Here is a 23,109-nt window from a genome sequence, read left to right as displayed (position 1 = left end):
CCTCACTTCTAATAAGACAAAGAAAAAGAAGGACAGCATCTCACATCATTTTCTCAGATGTTATTATGTGTTGGGTTTTTTTTTCCTATAATTGCTATAACCAGTAAAGGTATACACTCGGACATTTAAAGGATTCCTTTTCTGTGAACTTCAAATGGAGCAAAAACAACCCACCTAGACCACCTCATGGAGGGCTTGTTTGCATGATATCTCGTAAACTTTGGAAATATTTTTCCATTCGTTTGTGTAATTAAAAACATTTATCTACAGATGGGCGGCCCGGTAGTCCAGTGGTTAGCACGTCGGCTTCACAGTGCAGTACCGGGTTCGATTCCAGCTGCGGCCTCCCTGTGTGGAGTTTGCATGTTCTCCCCGGCCCTGCGTGGGTTTTCTCCGGGTGCTCCGGTTTCCTCCCACATTCCAAAAGTATGCATGGCAGGCTGATTGAACACTCTAAATTGTCCCTAGGTGTGAGTGTGAGCGTGGATGGTTGTTCGTCCATGTGTGCCCTGCGATTGGCTGGCAACCGATTCAGGGTGTCCCCCGCCTACTGCCCGGAGACGGCTGGGATGGGCTGCAGCACCCCCCGCGACCCTAGTGAGGATCAAGCGGTACGGAAGATAACTACAGATGATGACAAAACAATCTCAGCTCACTGTGACATGCAAAATCAATTTAAAACACTACAGCGCAGGGGCTGGCAATGTTATTTTATAAACAAACGCTATAGGAGTACATGAATACCAGCGGCTTGATTTTGAATACCTTCCACTGGCTCTAAACATGAGTTTAGAATTTGACAAATGCAATTAACACGTTGAGTGTTTGCAGCGAAGCAGTGAATACAAACCAATACAATGCTGTGGTTTGGTTTTGTTGCTTTATTTTGTGACTTGTAGTAGTTACTTGTTCAACGATTAATATTGCGTTGTCAAAGAGAGCAAGCCCATCAGCACTTAAGACTGGGTCAATAATTTGTAAAAATAACACCCACACATATGGACTGACAAATACTATAGATTTGTGGGGGGAGGACAAAACAAATCGTGTCACAGGAGATGCCAGCAACATATAAGCTCGCTGTCATAATGGGTTTCACTAAGGCACTATTAGTCAAACTTACGTTGATGCTACAAATGGGACATTTCACTGATTTCCTCTTTTTTTGGGGGGTGGTATTGTATGTATTTTTTTAATGTATTTTCAAATACAGCATGTAGAAGGTACAGTGGAACTAGTGCTTTTGTTATAGTAAGGCCACCAATATATATCCACTACAGGTAAGGTACTTGCATAACACAAAGAGGCATATAAATCAGCATCGTCTCTCGGTCTCTCTCTCTCTGTCCGTCTGTGTCCCAGAGCAGACCAGCAGGGAATTTCCTGGTTTCACATCAGGAAATACCCGTAATTATACCCTAATAACACCCAGAGAGGTGAAACACACTTATGAGAAAATTAGATGACCACAGCACACAGAGAAACCGGTTGGTTCAAATATCGCTTATGGCTATTTAGTATGTTTACGTAGAGGCTAAAAAAAAATGTGTGTGGCGTTAAAGATGATCATGAGTGTTCATGTGTGTGTGTGTGTGTGTGTTATTCCCCAGCCAATTTTATATTCTACATGTAACTGATAGAAAGGTTGGCATGAGGCTATCTGTGAGGAGTCAGTAACAAACTCCTCATTTCCTGTCATCGTTCTCTCATTGTGACATAAATCATGTATTGTACAAGTTCTTTCTCTCTCTCTCTCTCTCTCTCTCTCTCTCTCTCTCTCTCTCTCTCTCACACACACACACACACACACACACTTTGTTGCTCTCTCCTTGTTTGAACTCCCTCTTGTGGTGGAAAAAAATGAAATCTGCTCAGTGTGTACTTAGGGCGGGCGCCCGGGTCTCCTCAGGTCACAACTTGTATCACTTGTTTCCTGACTGCTTCTGTCAGTCCAATTATCAGTCATAGCCGTAAATACAATAATGAAGAGAGTCTGTCCAATAGTCGTAAAACAGATACTATGCTTGCTCTCCCCTATCTCCTTTTACGGAAACTCTTGAGTCCTTTGAGCGTGTCTGTAATTAAGCAGTTTCACAATTAATGGTCATGATTCACTGAAGTTGAATAAGGAAGACCGGTTTCCCTCTTATCAAAGACACCTCTGTGTCTTTCCTTTGCTACCTACTTTCCTCTCATACTTCTTATCATGGCTCTAACTCTTGTTTCTCCACTCATATGAAGGGATCACGTGAAATAATTATGCTTCCTTTGAGCATGCGCTTAGGTTCTATACAAGACTTTGCTTTATTGCTGCAATAACAGGTTGTGATGGGTGAAAAGATGCATCATACAGAAGTGATGAGAATGACAGTTTCTCTTGTCAAACAAATCTGCCCTTGCTCATAGTTTCGGCTGAAGAAACCACCTAAACTCGAAAGCGATTTTTCTCTTTACAATAAATAAATAAATAAATACATTTGTCAAAACAAACAAAAACAACCAAATTTTAAACTTATTTTCTAAAGGAGACAAAGTGAATGCCATTGCATTATGACAAAAACGTATTTTGTCATAATGCAATCATCTTCCGAACCGCTTCACCCTCACTAGGGTCGCGGGGGGTGCTGGAGCCTATCCCAGCAGTCTTCGGGCAGTAGGCGGGGGACACTCTGAAGGGCACACAGACACGAACAACCATCCACGCCCACACGCACACCTAGGGACAATTTAGAGTGTTCAGTCAACCTTCCATGCATGGTTTTGGAATGTGGGAGGAAATCGGAGTACCCAGAGAAAACCCACGCAGGCCCGGGGAGAACATGCAAACTCCTACAGAGGGGGGCCAGAGCTGGAATTAAACCTGGTACCTCTGCACTGTGAAGTCAACGTGCTAACCACCGGACTACCGGGCCCCCCAGAAATGAAACATGTTTTTGTCAAAAGCATTGTCCATATTTCAGTGTCCCCACCACATAGCATAAAGTGTCCTTTCTAAAGTGGTGTGTGCCTGGAGTTGCATGGTTGGCAGAGAGCGTGAATCAGTGTAAGAGAAACAAAGAGGCAGAGAGGTGAAAATCAATGTCCATCGACATGTAACACTGCATCAAGACGGCTGCTGAGCCCTGAGAGCAAAAGGAGGGTAGAGAGACGGTGGGCTGAGGTATGGGAAGAGATGTCTGCATCCATTTCCTTTTGTGCCCTTCCCCATAGGAAGAAGTGGTTTTGTTAAATACGTATACAGTACTATCGTACAAAGCAATAAATAGGGGAAATGTGCAGGAACAAAAATAACATGCCTGATATTCGTTGTCTCTGTGGTATGCCATGTTTGACACTTACTGCCCATTGCCCGCATGTGATTTTAAATGTTAAAGGAGCAAATGTTGACAAAGAACCACCCCTTTGTTTTCTTTTCAGTAAATAACTACTATAAATGATTGCAATGGCGTGGCGTCAGGGCCTTAAAGCCTTCTCTGCAGAGGGCAAAACTATTAGAAGCACAACCTACATTTGCAATTTAAATGAAGTGCAAATCATTTATTTCCCACATAGTGGTTATGTGTCGCTTCCAGTCGTTTTGGGGTTAAGTTTTATTTTGTCCAATCAGATTCCAGCTTTGACGCGTTGCCATGCGCCTATTACTGCATCCAACACCTTCAGAACCTCAAATGCAAATGATGACCACACACACACACACACACACACACGCACGCACCATTTAAATCGCTGTTCTTTGAGCCAATCAGATTCTAGATTCACCTCTGGAAAGCCGTCCCACAGGCCTTGTGGCGAATGATTTTGTCCGTGCTCTCATTTCTCACTTCTGATTGATTCAACTCTGTGTGCAACCAAAGCTTCATTTATGAGACGATATCGGACCATGATTAGAAATTCACTTTCAAGTTGCACTTTTAAAGAAAGCTGGACTTTGAGGTTAGTTCAACCAACACTGCTTTTCTAAGTGGCTTTTTTGGATGCAGGGGTGGGGGGGGGGGTTAAAAGTAGTTATGAATGAGTGGAGCAGTTGGCATACACAGACAGGCAGGAGGCTCTGCATTCGTATTCCTGGTGACTATGATGTTCTTTATGTTACATTTTTATCTTGATTAAAACGAATTGTGAAGTATGATATTGTACTGTAGAGTTTTGGAGCTGTTGAGGTGATGAATTGGAAGATAAAGGTAACTTAGATTTTTGTTCAAATACCTGAAATGCTCTTCTTTAATGCCACACATCGGCCTCGATGCGATGAGACTGCCTGGAAAGATCATCATCCGTGTATCTGCAATGTTGTTTTTTGTAACGGTTTATGAACCCTTTCATGCACCCTGTAACCTGATAACGTGATAAGATGTCCACTGTAGGAACCGCTGTCCCTGAAAGGGTTAAAACCATCTGCAGTCTGAGCATAGTCATAGTTATTTTTTTAAAGACATTATTTCATGACATTATAGCGTTTTTAAGGGGTCGATTTGGACTCTAAATACCCACTGAAGGCTCAGGTCGAAAACCCACCACCTGCCACTTGATTACAGTAAATAGATAAACAAATGACAGTTTGTATGACCTTTACGGTCCGTCAGTCTTTACAAGTATTTGTTTCCAGATGATTGGTTGACACACTTCAACCTCACAATAGAGATTGCCCACATTCAAATCATGCCTCAGGCCCTCCTTTGTGGAGTTTTAATTTTAATTGACGATTCTAAATTGTCCATTGGTGTGGAGTAGGAGGTGTTGGCTGACCGTGATGCCAGTCCTAGGTCAGAAATACACCGCCCGTTCAGGAAAATGTAAATTTTCCTGATAGCCATCCTGCCCTTGACCCCACCCCTCACCCAATGCCAGCTGGGATAGACTCCAGCTCACCAGCAACCCGCATAAGGACAAACATCATAGATAATGAATGGATGGCTGTTTGAGAATGACTTAGAATAGAAGATGGGTCAACTCTCCTACTCGTGTCACACACATGCCACTCATAGACGCATCGCTGTGTATCTCCTCCACCTCAGCGTCCATTCGTGGGCAGATTGTTGTTTGAGTCATTCTCGATCATTGCCAACCCACCTGCTTTGCCAACCAGTTGCCTGCCTCTCTAGCACCATTAACTTGCCTCTCTCTTGCGGCAACAATGGAGCCGCCTGTCTCAGAAACATCTGCGTGATGGCCGTTTGAGGCCGAGTCATCACTGTTATCTGATGGCCGACAATTACGCAGTAAGGCACTCGGCCGCAAGCACCCATTTCCTGGTTTTGGACAAGCCGTTTGCCAACTGTCACCAAACACATCAAAAGAAAATGGAGATGGGCATTTAAAAAAAGGGTTGCCGGTCCGTCTTTTGATTTGAACCCTCCTTTCATCAAATTTTTTTTCTGGTATGGCAGTGAACCCTCATCATACAATGATGTCCAAAGTGACACACTTTACTTTATTCGGCTGCGTCTATTCATTCATATGTGTGACGTACTACCTATGTTTTGGATATCGACACGATGCAGACAAAAGTTAATTTCAACCTACTTCGGCGAAATCGGATCAGGACAAAAATTGCCTTGGAATGGTTCAAATGCCCCACTGCTCATCCAACTGCGCGTACTGCATTGAAAACTCAATGGGTGGACCTGTTAATTAAGTACAACACCCCATTCCTTAGCTTTGCTGGTATAGAGAGGGGTTTTAAACACCGATGGACAATTTGGAATGTACAATCAGCCTGCCACGCATGTTTTTGGAATGTGGGAGGAAACCGGAGGACCCGGAGGAAACCCACGCAAGCACGGGGAGAACATGAAAATTCCGCACAGGAAGGCTGAAGCTAGAATTGAACCTCTGCACTGTGAAGTCGACGCGCTAACCACTCAACTACCGAGCCACCCGCTCTCGTTAATATTTAGAAATTTTAAGTGAAGCATCTACAAAACATAACCTACAAAAAATACAATCTCTAAATGCTGAGTGGACCTCGGCCAATGGTCCAGCGAGTTGATGAGCGCTTGAGCTGGATAATGTCGCTGTCGAGATGGCTGAGAAATGTGTGTGCTTCTCACTCTGTGAACTTTATTGACAAATTTTCAATTTTCTGGGAGCACCGACATTTCTTCAAGCAAGACAGGATTTGCCTTGACAAGCAGGGGATCAAATGACTGACTTCTAACATTTTGTATTGTATGCATCACACAAATACACAATGACTGATAAACACCACCCTGGAATATGTCCAAATGTAAAACAGTCTCAAAGTAATGCTCACTCTGCACCCAGTTATCCTCGTGCCAATAGATGCCTCAACTTCATCCAACCCTGGATTTACCTCCGACTTTGACTCACTCCACAGAGAGAATCAAAGGCATCAAACCTCTTGTCAATATTGGAATCCAACTCACACCACTTCCATCCCCCAAACGTAAAAGGCAACAACTCCGACCCGCCGAGACTCCCGATATAACATCAAGTCACACCAGAAGTAAACAAACACAAAACCAACTCAAAAAGACAAATCATGAAAAATTATGGAACACAAAAAAAGTTATATGTTCACATATGGATATATATTCTAATGGCAAACGGAGAAAATGAGTTACTCGGAATGCTTCAGAATTAAAAGGGCTCTTGCTGATGCTTTTTGCACCCCTCTTGAACATGTTATGAAAATCATTTGGGTAGGTTTTGTCACGATTTGGTTTGGGGACCAACAGGTGGCACTGTAGAGCTCCCCTGGCAGCTGCACACCTGTTGGCCATAGGTAATCAGGCCTATAAAAGGACTCTTGCCCGCACACTCAGTGTCGGGTCATTGTTGCTTTTGCTACTGGCATGTTTGTTTGAGTCATGCTTTGGTTGCTGTTTTTGTTTGCTACTTTGGACTTTGTTTGTTTAGGATTTAGTTTTCTGTGTTTTATCAATACACATCTTCAAATACACCCTGCTCCCCTCTCCTGCCTGCTTTTTGGGGTCCACCACCACCATGCAACGTGACAGGTTTGGGGTAATGTTGTTCAATTATTAAATGGCAATACCCCTCACCTTTACAGTATGCTTTTGTGCTTGACAGAGGGGCCTCTATTTTCATCATCAACTCACTACAAAACATAGCTGCACTATCTCATGTCTGTATTGATTGATATTTTTTTCAAATTTTCTTTTCTGTGTGTCAGGACTGCTCATGCACAGGGTAAAGCAGAGGCAGCTGTTGGAACGGCCCAGAAAGCTCAAGAGGAGAGTCGTATGGCCAGAGTCACTGCCAAGCAGTTCTCCCCTTCTTTCCAGTACCCAGGAAATGGTGGGTGAACACACACTCACAGAATTTATTGATATTACCTGCTACACACATCTGCCCATGTTTACACCTGCCCATGGTTAATTTTATACATGAACATGTCTGAGGCAAAACGAATTAAAACAGTTAAATAATCTTGATGCAGAGTGATACATGAAGCTAACACGTCTGCCTCAAAGGTCTGGATTTGAATCTTAACTTGGACCATTCTGTATGGAGTTTGCATCTTCTGCCTGTGCTTATGCAGGTTCTTTCTGGTACTTCGCTTTCCACCATATTAAGCAGGATTCATTACAGACTGAGGGCTTTAATTTATCTAATTGATCTATCTATTTGAATTTGATCGAGATGCAGGCAGAAAGATTCAGAGCTCTGCAGATAAGTGCCAATCCTATGTTATTCATGAATATGAATACAGCATGCATGGAATATATAAATCAATTCATTAAACTCATTATTATTATTATACTGTCATCATCAATGAAAAAAGAGCCCACCTCCTCAACCGTAAAGCTCTTGTGGGATAGTGTGTGTGTGTGTGTGTGGGGGGGGGGGGGGGGGGCACATACGAACAGAAACGATCGGGGTGGAAGGTAGTCTTTGAAGTGCCAACTTCACAGTGGTGATTTGTGATCGCCCTGGTCAACTTTACATAAATTTCATGAATTTTAATGAAATGAATCTTGGTTAGTCCACAGCCTGACACATTTAAAATATATTCATACGTTTTGACTGATGCAATGTCATAAATTTTAACTGAAAGAGTCTTTCTTAGTCCACAGCCCGACACATTTAAAATATATTTATGCTAATTCATAGGAATGTAAATAAATCAATTATTGTTGTATGATTTAAATGAAAGTAACTGGATGAAAACATTTGAAAATAAATTATGATATGATTCATTTTTCAGAGCGCAAACAAACAGACCACAAAGCTAAATTTCCATCCCGTCTCATTTTTTTTTTTTTTTTTTTGCAGGCATGGAAGTGCAACGTCCCAAGTGTCAAGTGTCCAGCGAAGTGGAGGGTGAGGTCTTGTCCAGTAGTGCCGGAACCGCAGACAGCCCGGACCTCTATGTGAGGAGCACAGGCTCGGAAGACCCCTCCAATGCCACGCCAGATCTTAGTCCCCCTTCTTCATCACCTCCCCACAGTCCCCCTGCCTTAATTCGGCCAGCCAAACGCAGCAAAAGTGCTCGCTTTCACCGGCAGACTGCAGTCGACCACGGAGATAGGGGGAAAGAAGGGGGAGAGCGGGGTGAGAAAGAAGGGCCTGGAGGGCAGACAGAAATTCAGGTCTTGATCGAGGGAGGCAGCAGGGAGAGTGAAGGTGGAGGAGGAAAAGTAGAGTACATGCGGGCAAAAAATTGGATTGAGGAAAAGAGGAAAGGGCTCTTCCACAAAGGGGGAGGAGGACTTAGCGGACAAGGCACGAGCAGGACCAATGGACACAAACACAGCTCCACCAATCACAAGTCTCGGGACCATAGTTCATCTAATCATAAACAAACGAGGAGAGACAGATGGACAGAGACATCCACTTCTGCCTCTTGGACCTCCGGGCACAGGGGGGCGGACAGCAGGGGAGGACGGCTTCTCGAACAGGACGAAGAGAAATTTAGCAATTATGAAATGGAGATGAAGCCTTTACAGCCCAGAGACTCCACTACACACAAGCCCTATGGGCATGCGGAGGAGAAGCACGTGCACAGTCATTCTCACGGGGAGGGGCGCTCACACACATTGCAACGACAGAGACATAGGAACCGAGACGGGAGAGAAGGAAGAGAGGGCAAAGAGGGCAGAGAAGGCAAAGACCAGCTGGAGAGCGTCCGACTGGGTGACAAGATGGATTCTCGGCCTATACGACGGGACCTCACCCTCTCCCCGCCTCTGAAGTCCTCGCCCATTGCACCGGAGCAACAGGATTATGGACTCATACAGCGCAAAGGCCACTCAGTAAGCTCCTTGCACTGCACAAAAACACACAGACAAACAGAATTCTAATAGCTGGTGGCAGAAAGTGCACCAAATAATAGCATAGCGGCACCTCGAAGAACATACAGAAACAGTTTTGTCATGCTCCAGTTTATTTATTTAGAATTCACAGACAAGCATGCACAGTTGTTTCTGCCATAGTGCATCCTATGGAAACTCATTTTGCTGCTGAGATTGTCACTCCATGGCCAACGTTTCTATCCTCCGTGAGACTACAAACAGAGCAAAGATGGCTGTATTTATGGCACTCGTTCCCAATGCTTGTCTTTGCTCCTATACAGCTACGTGCCACTTTGCATACAATTTCGGCACTTTTCTCACACAGGCTGACTTGGACAATTTTATTGGTCCACTGTGATCTGTTTGGTAATTTTACTGGTCAGATCAGGGCTTTAGTCAAGTCCACCTTTATCGAGTCTTGGTTCAAGTTATAAAAGTCCAGGTCCCAAGGGGTGGAATCCAAGTCCAAGTCCAAATGAGATCAAGTGTAAATCTAAAGACAGAAAAAGGATATTTTCACAACCACAAAACTAGCATTTTTCATGATGTTCAACAACCTTCTTGGCTTGGAACCCTTTGCCTTATCAACCGTGTGTGCAGTTAAACACCCCCAAAATATTTTTGACCTCGGAGGAGAGATGAAGAGTAGATTGGGCACTGGCAACTAGCGAACTGCGCCAAGCAGTCAGAGGCGGGGACTAGACGGATAGATGTTTTTGTTTGACCAATTATCAATTATACTTCATCTATCACTCCTAGTTGTGTGTAAATTAATTGAACTATGTTGATCATTTTATTTATGGTTTACAGCCTGTGATTTTTTATTTGCTGGAGCAAATGTCAGTTCCAATATTTATGTAAAAAATAGCTCAATGATCTTAATGAATGAAAGGTTGTGATCTCCCACCATAGAGTCAAAATATTTAACAAAATAGTTGTTACGTTAAATAACCTCATTACCAGTTACCATTTGCCAATTTCCCCCTCAAAGTGTCAACATCATTATTAAGTAAATGAATACCCAATATGGTAAAGAACCACATTACCGGTACTTTTAAATGCAAGTAAATTGTGATATGTAATACACTATATATTAAATCATTTTATCAATATAGTCCTACATGTTCTCAAGGCACATGTAGGACTATATTGATAAAATGATTGGCTCCCATATTGGTTGGTGTAATTAAACAAAGTCATCCCTCATATAGGGATAATCCGTAGTCACAAGTTTCTCGCTTGGGAATTATTTTGAAGAAGCTTGTGTTGTGTATGACCAAACAGATGATTTTGTGGCTTCTTATGGTGTAATCTTTCCTGTCTTGACTCAAAAGCACAACCTGAACCATGCAAATCCACCATGTTAATCCACCAACAGCATTCAGAATATTACAGTAAAATGGGAAATATGCTGGGAAATACTGACCATGAGCAAAAACCCCACCAACGCTGTCATTGTGTGTGCATACAGCTTCGCACTTCTTTATCACGCTGGTTCACTTCAATATCATTAGTTTACAGCAGACTGGCCCTCAGTGATGGTATGTAGTAGTTCAGTGGTTGTTGGCTTCCGCAGCATGAACACACACACGCACGGAGAGACTCCCACTGGTCCTCTCTGCACCTTAGTAACAACAGATTGGCAAAGTAGGGCTTCTTCTCAGATGCCCCGCTATTGGTTAACTAGCGCTCTGTTGCTTGGGAACAGCTTATGCCTTGCTTCCACAGCGGCCAATCAGTGGGTGGGTGTCAGTAACAGTGGTGGTGGTGGAGTGGAGTAGGTTGACATGGGATGTGTGTTTGCAGCTGCGGCGAACTAAGCGGGTTTGTGTCAGACAGGTTCACAGCATACTGTTATCGTCACACTGATAAAGAGATAAATAGATGCAGAATGCTGAAACACGCTGGCTCCTCTCATACTCTTTGTGCAATGACTAAAATAAGTCAAGTTCCCCTATAAAGGACTTCACAATTATATCCAGTATATGATCTTCACTCAACTTCAAAAAGTGACAACCTTCAAAGTGCACAGTTAAAGCCTTTTGGTCACTCATTTACACGCTTTGCATAACAGATTGGCACCAGAAATAACGTATATACATTTTTAATCTGATGATTACAGTGATCCCTCGCAATTTCGCGGTTCGTTTATCGCGGGTTCAGTGAATCGTGGATTTTTTCAAACATTAAAAAAAAAAAAAAAAATTGTACATATGTTGCTCTATGTGACCTGTTGTTGTTTTGCAGTTTCTTGCGGACTTAAAAAATATATATTTTTTTTACCCGTTTATGTTAATTGGACGCTACTTTGCGGATTTTCGTTTATCGCGGGTGGTTTTGTCCCCATTAACCGCGATAAACGAGGGATTACTGTATATATTCAGCATATTTCAGTATCGAACACCACTTAATGTAAATAATTGCAGGCAAGGGTGGCACGGTGGTTAGCATGTCCGCCTCATGGTGCAGAAGTGCACGGTTTGATTCCGGCTCCGTCCTTCCTGTGTAGAGTTCGCATGTTCTCACCGTGCCGTGAAAATGATTCAAATTGACACACACCATATCTAAAAAAAAATAGATGTTACAAATAGATCAGTTCACACCATGTTTTAAGTGTCAGCAACCGTCAATAAAATGACAAATAAGCAAGCTCCTGAATGGATGATATTTGATGTGAGGCCGTCAACATGATATGATTCCTTGTAACAATGACACTTGGGCATTCTGAATATGTTATGTATTATAATTGCCACTCGTTGTGCTTCTGAGTAGCACAGTTATCTTTCAGGTCTTAGAAAAAGCAGTCTATCAGATTGGTTCTATCCACCTGTGGCTTGATTATGTGCCACAGATCTGGGATAAGCCTATTATAGGGTTCATCAGCACAAAACTCATTATCACGTTCATTTGCAACAATGTTTCATTAATCCTGCTTCGGATCGGTACTTGCAGCGCATTCGGCATGACTTTCACGTTGGACTTTGACTTTCTTGCTTTCTTCACCCTAAGCTCCATCAGACTCTTCTGGGATTTGGTCTCCAGGTACTAGTCAAAGTTGCATGACTCAGCACACAGCTGGTCTCATTGGAATCATCATCACTGACTTTGCTCATTGCGAGACGACCTGACTGTGGGGGTTGGGTGGTAATGTCAGTGCTTGCTGAGAATTGAAGTCACGGTTACTATATTTACTCCAGGGTGATTACAACAAAGCTGAAAACTTGTAGTTTGTAGCGGTACTTTGGTTTAAAATAGATATACTGTATATTTTGTGCCGCCAGTGAAGACTATATCTATGTATTGATATAATACAGTATGAGTTGGTGATACATCACTTGAGATGATTTTTGTAGCTTTTCCTGATATCCGATGGGCTTCAAATGCCACAAAAGATCCAAAACAAGTTCAAGGGATCTGGGAGGCCATTCCACAGGACTACGCCTACTGTAGTGCTTCTTTCCGCCGCTAATACTGATGCGAGGCGCTGTGAGAGCTCGCCCACAATCCACCCGGAATCCGGCTTCCTCTGCCCAGTTGTTAAATATCTCTCGTTATTTTTAAGTACAAACCAATACAGGTTACTCATACAAGCCTTAAACATAGTTATATAAACCTTAAACATACTTATATGAGCCTTAAACATACATTCCATACAAAATATAGCACTGAAGCAACTTGGGAACGAATTCACCTTACGAACGATCGTTCGGAACGTATCTCGTTGGTAAGCTGGGGAGCACTTATGCAGGTAAATTAACAGATTCATTTCGTATTCATATTATTCAATAATGTGTTTTTGTCATTAACCTCATTCTTTGTTTTCTGCCAAATGCAATTGCAACCATGAAACTGCATCATCTGCCTGCCCGCCCTATGATTTCAATTTTCTGTTCTGCATTCAATTACATTTTTGGGAAACGGAGCAATGGTGGAAAGTTTGACAAGGATCTGGTGCTCCTATCTTAGTGTCTAGTCCGGTATTAGCCAAACAGCTCAGAGGCAATGTGGTTGTGGCTGCATTAAAATTAATTTTAATGCCAAGACGAAACGGATGTGATGCCACATCATTGACTGGGGCTTCCCATGCACTCACCAATTGCCAACAGTCATATATATTTGAGCCACATAGGTACTCATATTCAGAATCCAATATTCTATCTAGCGTGGCTGACTCATTTGAAAGAAGAGTTGCATCTTTTGACTTTTAATACTGTTGAGCTCTGTCGAACTGTCACACAGAATCACTAACCCAAATCACCGCACACACATAGACACACTCACACACCAATGTAGTCCTAGTCATCTGGCAGCATTTTTGACTGATAGATTCCTGCAGGTTTTCATGGATGATGTTGCAATGATACGGCTCTCATTTCAAACACCACATGTCACCCCTCTGTCCATGTCCCTTGTCTGGCGCTGTTACATTCTATTTCTTTGAAGTTTTGTGGGATGTGGTTTGTCAGACTAAGCCATTCGACTCCCCTGATGACGCTGTTTTTTTCTCATGTCTTTAAGGAGGTTCTCCCAAGTATCAGTAAATCTTTCTTGGCCATCAACAGCAGTCTTCAGGTGTTCTGCTTATCTGCTTGAGTCCTGTAGCAGTTCGATGGGTGCAAAGTACATTTAAAAGGAACTGCAATCAGACCTCCATGGGCGGATGAGGAAATTTTGGCTAAGGAGAGCGCAGATCTGTGAAATGACTGTGGCTGTGACATGGAGACCAACTTTTACCTCAATCATTTATGGCCGTGTGTGACCACGCCTCCTCCAGCCCCACCCTTCATAGATGCACCATGGCTTTTAAAATATACGTATATGATAGATGAAAGGAGTAAAAATGTGCTCAATTAAGTGATTTCTACGATTATGTCATTCAGAATCTGTCTACGTGTGCCCTGATCAAATTCACCAAAATCGCGTTCGACTGCCTGCGCCAGAACTTAGAGAACGGTTCCAGCAGGAGGAAAGTTTCAACAAATTCTGCCACCAAAATATCATATGCGGTGGGGCCATGTCTAAGGACTTACCCTCTGACCAAATGTCCGAAAATAGAGCCCTGTGTGTTATTGAAGTCATTCAGACATTTAAGCGCCAAGTAGTGAGGGTTTCTAAGACACAGCTCAAATGATTGTTCTACTGACGTGTGTAATTTGATTGATGCATATGAAATTGTGCCCTGGAGATAGTTTTGATTATTCTCCTCCTCCTTTCAGTTGATTAATGACTTCATTTTTAGTAGTAAGTAGGTTACATACATCTGTATTTTTGTGTTTTTTTTTTTTTGTGTCCTTATTTACGATTAACCCCTTTTATTTGTTTCCCTTGCAGGCCTACAGCGCTATCCTGGTTGCCATGGTGATTCTTCTCAACATCGGAGTGGCTATTTTGTTTATCCACTTTTTTATTTAAGAATAGCATTGTTTTCGGAATGAGCCTAGACATGCTCCAACTATAAACTTCTATAGTTATGAAGAGGGATCTGCTGTCAAATTTGTGTTCCTTGGAAACTGACTGCAAGCACCTGAAAAGAACGTGGAGGGCTATAATCCATTTTGGCCCCCAAATATTTGGGTTGAAGGTGGCTAATTTGCGTGTGTGTTCCAATCTGAATCCAGCTACCGTGAAGGCAACACTGCAGTGCAGAGTCCAACGGCGTAGATGTAAGAAGGGGACAACGGCCTTGCTAAAGGGGCTGCATAATTCAGTCTGAAAACTGGACTAAAGTGAGCTTGAGTCGTTCACATATTGACTGAAATTGGTCTGATTGTCAGGCCACGGCGTTATAGCAAGTAATGCCTGCTTCCACTGTCTGGAGACAAAATCTATACCTTTTTCATCTTCAAATCATAGTTTACAACTGATTTGTCATCTTTCTTTATGAACACTTTCTCTCATGTATAATATGTTGATAGACATATTTCTTTTGTAAGCCCTTCACTTCACTCTAGATGACTCCAACTTGTTGCTTCTTCCGTCTGCCCAAACGTTCTTACTGATGTATTTCTTTCATCTCTGTCAGGAAAGACAAATGCGGGGACTGAATTACAGCACCACCCAGATACAGTCTTGGAGGCTGCCTGTCTGTGTCACCTCTCACACACACTCTCGGCTTGTTTCCCATCCCACTCTTTCAGTCGGCGTCATCTGTGTGAGAGTAAAGTGCATGACTATGGTGTGCCTCCACAAAGCCATTGTATGTTTGCAATGAGCAGAGAGAGAACGTCTCATAAGGACATGTTCTCGACTCATCCGCATCCTGCAAACCAATGCTTTCAGGCAGTGAAGCGCTCTCTTGTCTTTCCCTCCTACTCTTTTCCACGCCAGTCATTGAACTGTACTTCCTCTGAGTTGGTGGTAGTTCAGGACAGACCCTCATTGGCACAGCCTAAAGCCTGCTGTACAACTGGCAGAGGCTTTTTAGAGACAATATTCAAGTCTATACCACTATCAATGATTTAACAAGTGTCGGTCACCACACAGCAATATACACAATAACCCAACTTCTGAATGAAACTAATATGCACTGGAACCTTAAAAGACAAATTTAATTTGACCTTCTTTCAAATCTTGAATGCACATTGCGAACTGCTCAATTTTTTGGTACTCTTTGCACAACTTGCTGATCTCCAGCAAGAAGCTGAATGGCAAAATTCACGAACGGTTATTTGATCGAAGAATCTAACCATACGTTTCCTGGAGACCCCAAAAAACTTGGCTTCCTTTTGAAGGTATGAGTATTCCGCTGACTCCAACATTACAATAACGCACTATAGGAGGGCCATGGCTGTGGCTGTCTCCCAACCTCAAGATTCAGACCGCAGTGGGCCTCATTCAAAATAAATCAGTGAACTGGTCTGCATGCCGTTTTCCTCTGCTGTGGCTTGATTGGCACAGGTGATTTGGTGATATCGAACTTTATATCTGTTTTATGTTCACATAGACTATATTTAGTTTTTTTTTTTTTTTACCATGTGCAGAACACTTTAAATGTAGATTGGGGTCTGGGGAACGCTAAGATTACGTCCACATGACTGAAATCTCCTGTGACTGTGTACTGCCTCTGGGTATATATTGACTTGTCAGCTAATGGCTTTATCTAGTAGGCTAAGGGCCAAGTTAGCGTTTGCATCTGCTATACACACTGCTGTGATCAGAACTGCTGGTGAAAACGTATGAAATCGGAAAAGGGTCAGCATTTATAGTAAATGTTAATTATCCAGGGAGCTGTTACTATCTACACACATAGACAGCAGGTTTCAACAGAAATACAGAGAGACTGGAAGAGGCATAAAAGTGGCCGTCCATGGAAATGTAGTGTCGATAAATGGCTCCATAATCTGTCGTGAATTTTGCCTTTCGGGTCTTTGTTATGGAACAGCGGGGTATGCAAAAAGCAATGAAACAATGAGCAGTTGGACAGGTCCTTTCAAATGTTGAGAGAAGGTCAAATTAAGTCATGGTGCCTCTTGGGTTCATCCTGAAATTCCATCTGAAAGTCCAATGTCACGTAACTTTTTGTGAGTGGTGTATCTCTCACAAGTGGGTCTGAAGAAAGCAGCAAAAAAAAATTAAGGTATACCAGCAAGATGTCTGCTAAAGTACGTCAACAAATGTCTGACTTTTCTAGAAGGTACTATATTGGCATAGTAATCAAATAAGTGGTCGTTAAGAATTCTATCGACTGAGTGGAACTGAAGATTGATGAATCGCTTGTTGAACAAAAGTAGAATTCCATGTACCTCTACATCGTGGCTGCAAGCGGTGAAAGTGCCGCCCCTTTAGCAAAGTAGTTTGTGAGTTCAAGAACAGCTGTGGAAAATTGAGCTATATACTGTACACAAGGAGTAAGGCATTTCCATTGGGCAGCATTATCCTGCATAGCACGGCATCAGCACTAAAACACAAGTTCCAGTCAAATCAATGGTCTTAGTGAATTGAAAAGCAATTAAAAAAAAAAAGACTCAAGTATTTGCTCATTTCTCTTAATTCCCGTCAAGGTTTTATGGGGTCAAATATTAATTAATGCTTGTGTACTACTTTGTAATTCCATAGTTTTATTTGATTTGTTCAGTGACTGTGCAGGAAATCTATTGCATTAAAAAAAACAACGCATATGACGTCTGAGTTAAAATGCATCTTCTTTACATATTACACAGTGTTATCGGGCTGAACAGGTCTTGATAATATTCCAAGCAGGCTGGATTAAACCACTATAAATTTCAATATGTTTGCACATAACCGTAATGTGGTTAAATTGTTGTACAAAGCAACGATGACCAGATTCAACGGTTGTATTTTTAATGTTTCACCAGAATCATAAGATTCAGTGACAGACCAAAGTTCATTAGTGTACTCTAATAGCAATCAATCACTTTCCTGACTGAGTGCAGCAAATTTGTTTCTAAAATCCCTCTGGCAGATCAGCACCTGTACTTGTTTGCAAGTTGGCTTTTAATGAAAGTTCATGGCAATGTCTGAACAATCGTGTGTGCATCCTCCATTCATGTGATGGGATAAGATGTCTTTGTCACTTGCTACCCGCAACTCTTTCAGGGGATAATGAGCTGCTGCTGTTTTTTCTGAATTACATCATCTCAGTTGTTTTCTCATTTCTGTCATTTCCCCCATCCTTCATGTGTTAAAACCATGAGGTAGATCACATTAATTTCATTCAGTTGGGTCGTATACTAATCTAATAAAGGTTCTGTCGTCATCAGCTCGGTGGCGATGCCCCTGTTACACTGCAGCATGTTGCAGCATGCCAAGCTAACTCTATAGTTTCAATCGTTCTGTCTTCCTTTCCTTCCCCTGTTTTCTTTATTTCTGGGAATTACTCTGTTTTGGTTTTGTTTCATGTGGAGAAATTAAAGTGTTTAAAATAAAAACGACTATTGGCACTTGTGATTTCGCCCTGAGTGTTAATGCAGCATCCGTGCAGGAGAAACACAGGGACGTGCCTAATTTGGAGGTAGGTTACCATAACAACCGATGCTATCATTCTTCCTGATGGAGATGTGGGTTCACCCCAAGAGCTAGGCAATGTGCATGACTGGAAAGACCAGAAAAAAACAGAAGAGGAAATTTTTAATTAGCAGATTAAACAACAAGTACGGGCAGCCCGGTAGTCCAGTGGTTAGCACGTCGGCTTCACACGGGTTCGATTCCAGCTCCGGCCTCCCTGTGTGGAGTTTGCATGTTCTCCCCGGGCCTGCGTGGGTTTTCTCCGAGTGCTCCGGTTTCCTCCCACATTCCAAAAAACATGCATGGCAGGCTGATGGATCACTCTAAATTGTCCCTAGGTGTGAGTGTGAATGGTTGTTCGTTTCTGTGTGCCCTGCGATTGGCTGGCAACCGATTCAGGGTGTCCCCCGCCTACTGCCCGAAGACAGCTGGAATAGGCTCCAGCACCCCCCGCGACCCTAGTGAGGATCAAGCGGCTCGGAAGATGAATGAATGAATGAATGTGTCATGTTCCTGTCCTTGGCCTGGCCAGCAGGTGGCAGACTAAGCAGACTTTCCGGCTGCACACCTGCTGCCAATCTTTCAATCAAGGAAATGTGTATTTAAGAACCAACAATCTGTCTGCTGGTTGTCGGCATATTGTTATGCCTTGATGCTTCCTTGCCCATAGACTATTTTTTTGCTATAGATCTTGTCGTATTTCGCTCTTGAACTCTCGGTACCAATGCCATGGTTTTGTAAGTATTGGCTTTTATTTTCTGAATTGGCTTTCTCTTGCGTGTATTTTGGATACATTGTTTTTGTTTGTCTTCGCGATCCTTATTTTCCTCCCTTGCCTTTTGTGCGAGCGCTTTTTGTTGTTTGTGCTTTGTTTCTACTTTGTCGGTGCGATTTTTGTACATTAAATATTTTTGCTTCGGAGACCTTGTCTGGCGTCTACACTTTTGGGTTCCAAAACTTGATTCGGTTAGACCGAATCGTGACAGAATGAACAAGTACGACAAAACTTGATCTGGCAATTTAACTGTCTTCCTGGGTGTCATTTTCATCAAACCGAATGGCCAAGTAGTGGTGCGTCAAGCGTAACGATTTGCTTCCATCTGCTGGTGTCAAAGTCAAATTACAGCACCACGACCTAACAATAAGGAGAAACAACATATAGTATGTACTGTACTTCCTTGGTCAAGGGCCATCTTTGTTTCTTTAAAACAAAGGTACCCAGGTCATTCATAGATATGATACAAAAAAAATTTGAATGTTATGATCCATATGGTGACGCTAAATATGGAAAATAGTTAAGTTTACAACATTTTGTTGAACAATGTATCTATCTCGTTGGAAGAAAGTGGCCTTCTTTGCTCCGCGTGTTCGTTGATTTCGGATGATGAGGATGTTGGTTATCACAACATATTAAGAATCTAGACGTAGTTGTGCGAGTTGAAACTTTAAAATGAGTTATTCATAGTTATGGTTTGAAAACGGGTGAACCCATAAATGTTGCCGTGCCTCCAAAAGGGCCACAAGAGAACCCGAACTGGTGATGAAGTAGTGGACAATGAAATAGGATGACACGTTAATCGTGCAAGTGAAGAGCAGCCACCTCACAGCTGAATAATAATTATTATTCATGTCACATGTGTCGCACAACATGCCCACAACTCTGTTCCTGTAATCGTTTTAGCATTGTAGAAGAGGAAAGCAGTGAATCACATGATATATTGGACTTGACATCATCAAACATCCTGTATGTTCAACACCGCTTATTCTGAACACGAAGGGGGGCTGGGGGTGGGGGTTGTTTACTGAAGCCTATCCCAGCTGACTTCGGGCAGAAGGCGAGCTACACCCTCGACTGGTCGCAAGTCAGTCGTAGAGCATACATCATCAGTTTCCAAAAGAATGGAGAGGGCAAAAGTATGTCCTTCTAATTTTCACATTTTTATAAAATAGTTAGCCTGATTGAATATCTCCCTCCACCTCATGCGGCCCTGTTCTGCATATCATCACAATAAGACAATTCTCATTTAAAAAAAGCTCTTAACTTTTTTACAAAAGTACTGTAAATTATTTTGACGTCTTGGCCAGCAGTAACAGTTGCCTAAAAAGGCAGCTTCTACTCCTGAGAGAAAGCTAAAAGGTAATATTCATCTGGAAAAGTTCTGCCTCACAGAATGAAGTGAAGGAAATCAATTGATTTATGATCACCATAGAAGACTGTGACCTCTTTGCTACCTAAAGGCTAGCAAAGAGCTGTAAGAAGTGTGTGCACGTAATTTTTTAAAATATCCTTTTATTTTTTTATGCTTATTTAACAGGAACAATATGTTGCGGCTCCGAAAAAGTAGAGCTGTGGTTTTGGTTTTTAGAACGTGTAGTTTGTTAATGCTTTTCACAATCTCAACCAATACAGGCGCGTCCGTCTCCGTGCCTTCTCTTCTGGCGTTCGACTCGAGACGTTCAAGGACCGGCTCCGAAAAACATAACGATAACTTCAATGACACGAAGAAAATCAAATAATCCACCAGAACAGAAAATCAAATGAGGAAATTATAAAATAAATTCTATGGGGGGTTTGTAAATACTTAACAAAGGAATAAATAACATTTAACAAGACAGTCCAGTGTCCTACAAATACAGAAGACGACGTTTTTCAGTGCCTAAACAGTGTAAGTGTAGCAGGTTAGTGTATATGCCGTGTCCATGCAAAAATTATCTTTACATCTATTCGGTTTGTCTCTCTCCACAGACATCAGCAAATGTAAAGAAGAACCGCCAATGCAGAACTGAGTTTTTCCACATTAATTCATGGGAAAACATACCTTATGTCCACTATGAATGATGATAGATTAAGCAATCTTGGTGTACTTCGCATTGAGTCTAGGGGGTCAAAAGCATTGAATCTTGAATCACTTCAGACGGTTTGCCAGAAATCACCAAAATTGCAGAATACACTTGCTGCAATAGTAGGGGCAGCTTAAGACTGTTCCACAAGATCTGCACCTATATGAATCTTTTATCAGCACTTAATTCAGTACTGCTGTGATTATTGTACTGTTTTTAATAGTCACTGTAATGTTATGTCTGCAAAGGTTTAAAAGTTTGAAAATAAAAAGTCAAATGCGATTTCGAATCTTTGTCTTTTTTTGCCCTAGGGTGAATGTGCCCCTCTGTCAAAACCTCTGGCCCCAGCCAGGCCTAGAACCTCGAACTGCCACTGTGCACAATTTGTGCTCATTTGGTGAAGTGTAGTTTTTTATGTCAGTCAGTCGGTGAAGGCCCTCGTTATCAAGGAATGCGGCCCCCAGGACAGGGCGACGGCTCCTTGTGCTTGTGTCTCTGACTGTGGAGGCCCAGTCTTCCCCGAAAACCCCGCCCGCAGGATTGACAGAAGTGGGTTGGGGGGCCGGCCGGTTGCAGGGCCCTCTCCTTCCTCCGTGCTCGCCGGTCCTCCTCCGCAGCGACGCGTCGAGTCTCGAAAACCCGGACCCCGGCCCGCACAGCCCCACGCCAGGCCAGGTCAGCCCACTGTGCCGGGGGAATCCGGCACCGCTGAAGATGACCCTTTAGCTGGTCTTTGAATCGTCTTTTCGGGGGACCGCGGGGACGGGTGCCCTCCAGCAACTCTGCGTAGAGGAGCTGCTTCGGGAGACGGTCGTCGCTCATCCGCTGCACGTGGCCGGCCCACCGCAGTTGGGCCAAGGTGATCATGGCCTCGATACTCGTGAGGCCAGCCCGGGTGAGGATCTCATTATTAGTCAATCTCTCCTCCCAGGAAACGTTGAGGAGAGATCGGAGTCGTCCTTGGTGGAACCTCTCGAGCCTCTTGATGGTGCTCCCATAGAGGGTCCAACATTTGGCGCCATAGAGAAGGGTCGGGAGGACGACAGACTTATACACAACGATCTTCGTGTTGGTGGAAATGGTGTGATTCCTGAAGACCCGACGACTGAGGCGTCCAAAGGCTGTGTGGGCTGCTTGGATACGGTGAGTGAGGTCCTCCGTGAGGCCGGCGTCCTGCTGGATAATGCTACCCAGGTAAGGGAATGCCGAGACCTGCTCGATGGGTTCGTCGTCTATGGTGATTTGGGGTGGATGATGGTTCAGGTGGAGGGTCTTTGTCTTTTTGGTGTTGACGGAGAGGCCAAAGGTCCTGTACGCCGTGGCGAAGCCGTCGGCGATGAGCTGGAGGAGTTGGAGACTGCAGCATTGTCATCAGCGTACTGGAGTTCGCTGACGGTCGTGACCATGGTCCCCCGCTTCCTCCTCAAACGGCTGAGGTTGAAGAGCGACCCTTCAGTTTGGTAGCGTGGACTGATTCCGTGCTCCTGGACAGGGGTGACGTGGTGGATGAGCGCAGCGATGTAGAGGCAGAACAACGTCGGCGCCACCGTGCAGCCCTGTTTGACACCGGTCCGAACCGGGAATGGGGGAGTCATTTCGCCCTGAGTCAGGACGCAACCCTTCATGCCATTGTGAAACATCCGGATGAGGGATATGAATTTGGGGGGGCAGCCTTGGCGTTCCAGCACTTTCCAGAGTGCTCTTCGGGGCACAGAATCAAACGCTTTGGCCAGATCATAAAAGATGGCGTAGAACAACCTCCGCTGCTCCCGGCACTTCTCCAGGAGCTGCCTGGCGCAGAACACCATGTCCGCGGTTCCCCTGCCTGGATGGAAGCCTGCCTGGGACTCCGGAAGAACCCGCTCAGCGAGACAGGTGAGTCGGTCGGCCAGTATACGACAGATGAGTTTTCCAGCAGTTGACAGCAGGGAAATTCCACGATAGTTTCCACAGTCGAGTTTGTCACCCTTCTTGAATATCGTGACGATGACGGAGTCCTTTAGTTCTCCAGGCACTGTCTCCTCGA

At 43.5% G+C, this 23,109-nt stretch overlaps 2 protein-coding genes across 2 annotated transcripts in view; both read left to right on the top strand.

The window, feature by feature from the left end:
- Window positions 1–18,166, top strand: part of jph3b (junctophilin 3b) — a 53,556-nt gene extending 35,390 nt beyond the window's left edge. Inside the window, exons 4-6 of the mRNA XM_052060855.1 lie at window positions 7,157–7,281; window positions 8,260–9,239; window positions 14,610–18,166. Of these exons, the coding sequence (XP_051916815.1) occupies window positions 7,157–7,281; window positions 8,260–9,239; window positions 14,610–14,690 (1,186 nt within the window). The 3' untranslated portion in view covers window positions 14,691–18,166. The remainder of the gene's footprint in view (window positions 1–7,156; window positions 7,282–8,259; window positions 9,240–14,609) is intronic.
- The window catches only part of LOC127597714 (uncharacterized), a 108,203-nt gene that overhangs the window by 30,906 nt on the left and 54,188 nt on the right, over window positions 1–23,109 (top strand). The gene's annotated exons all lie outside the window — the stretch shown is intronic.

The sequence above is a fragment of the Hippocampus zosterae genome, chromosome 3 (assembly GCF_025434085.1).
Source record: "Hippocampus zosterae strain Florida chromosome 3, ASM2543408v3, whole genome shotgun sequence".
Lineage (NCBI taxonomy): Eukaryota > Metazoa > Chordata > Actinopteri > Syngnathiformes > Syngnathidae > Hippocampus > Hippocampus zosterae.
The sequence above is the reverse complement of the archived record's forward strand: the minus strand, read 5'-3'. Positions and strand labels throughout refer to the sequence as shown.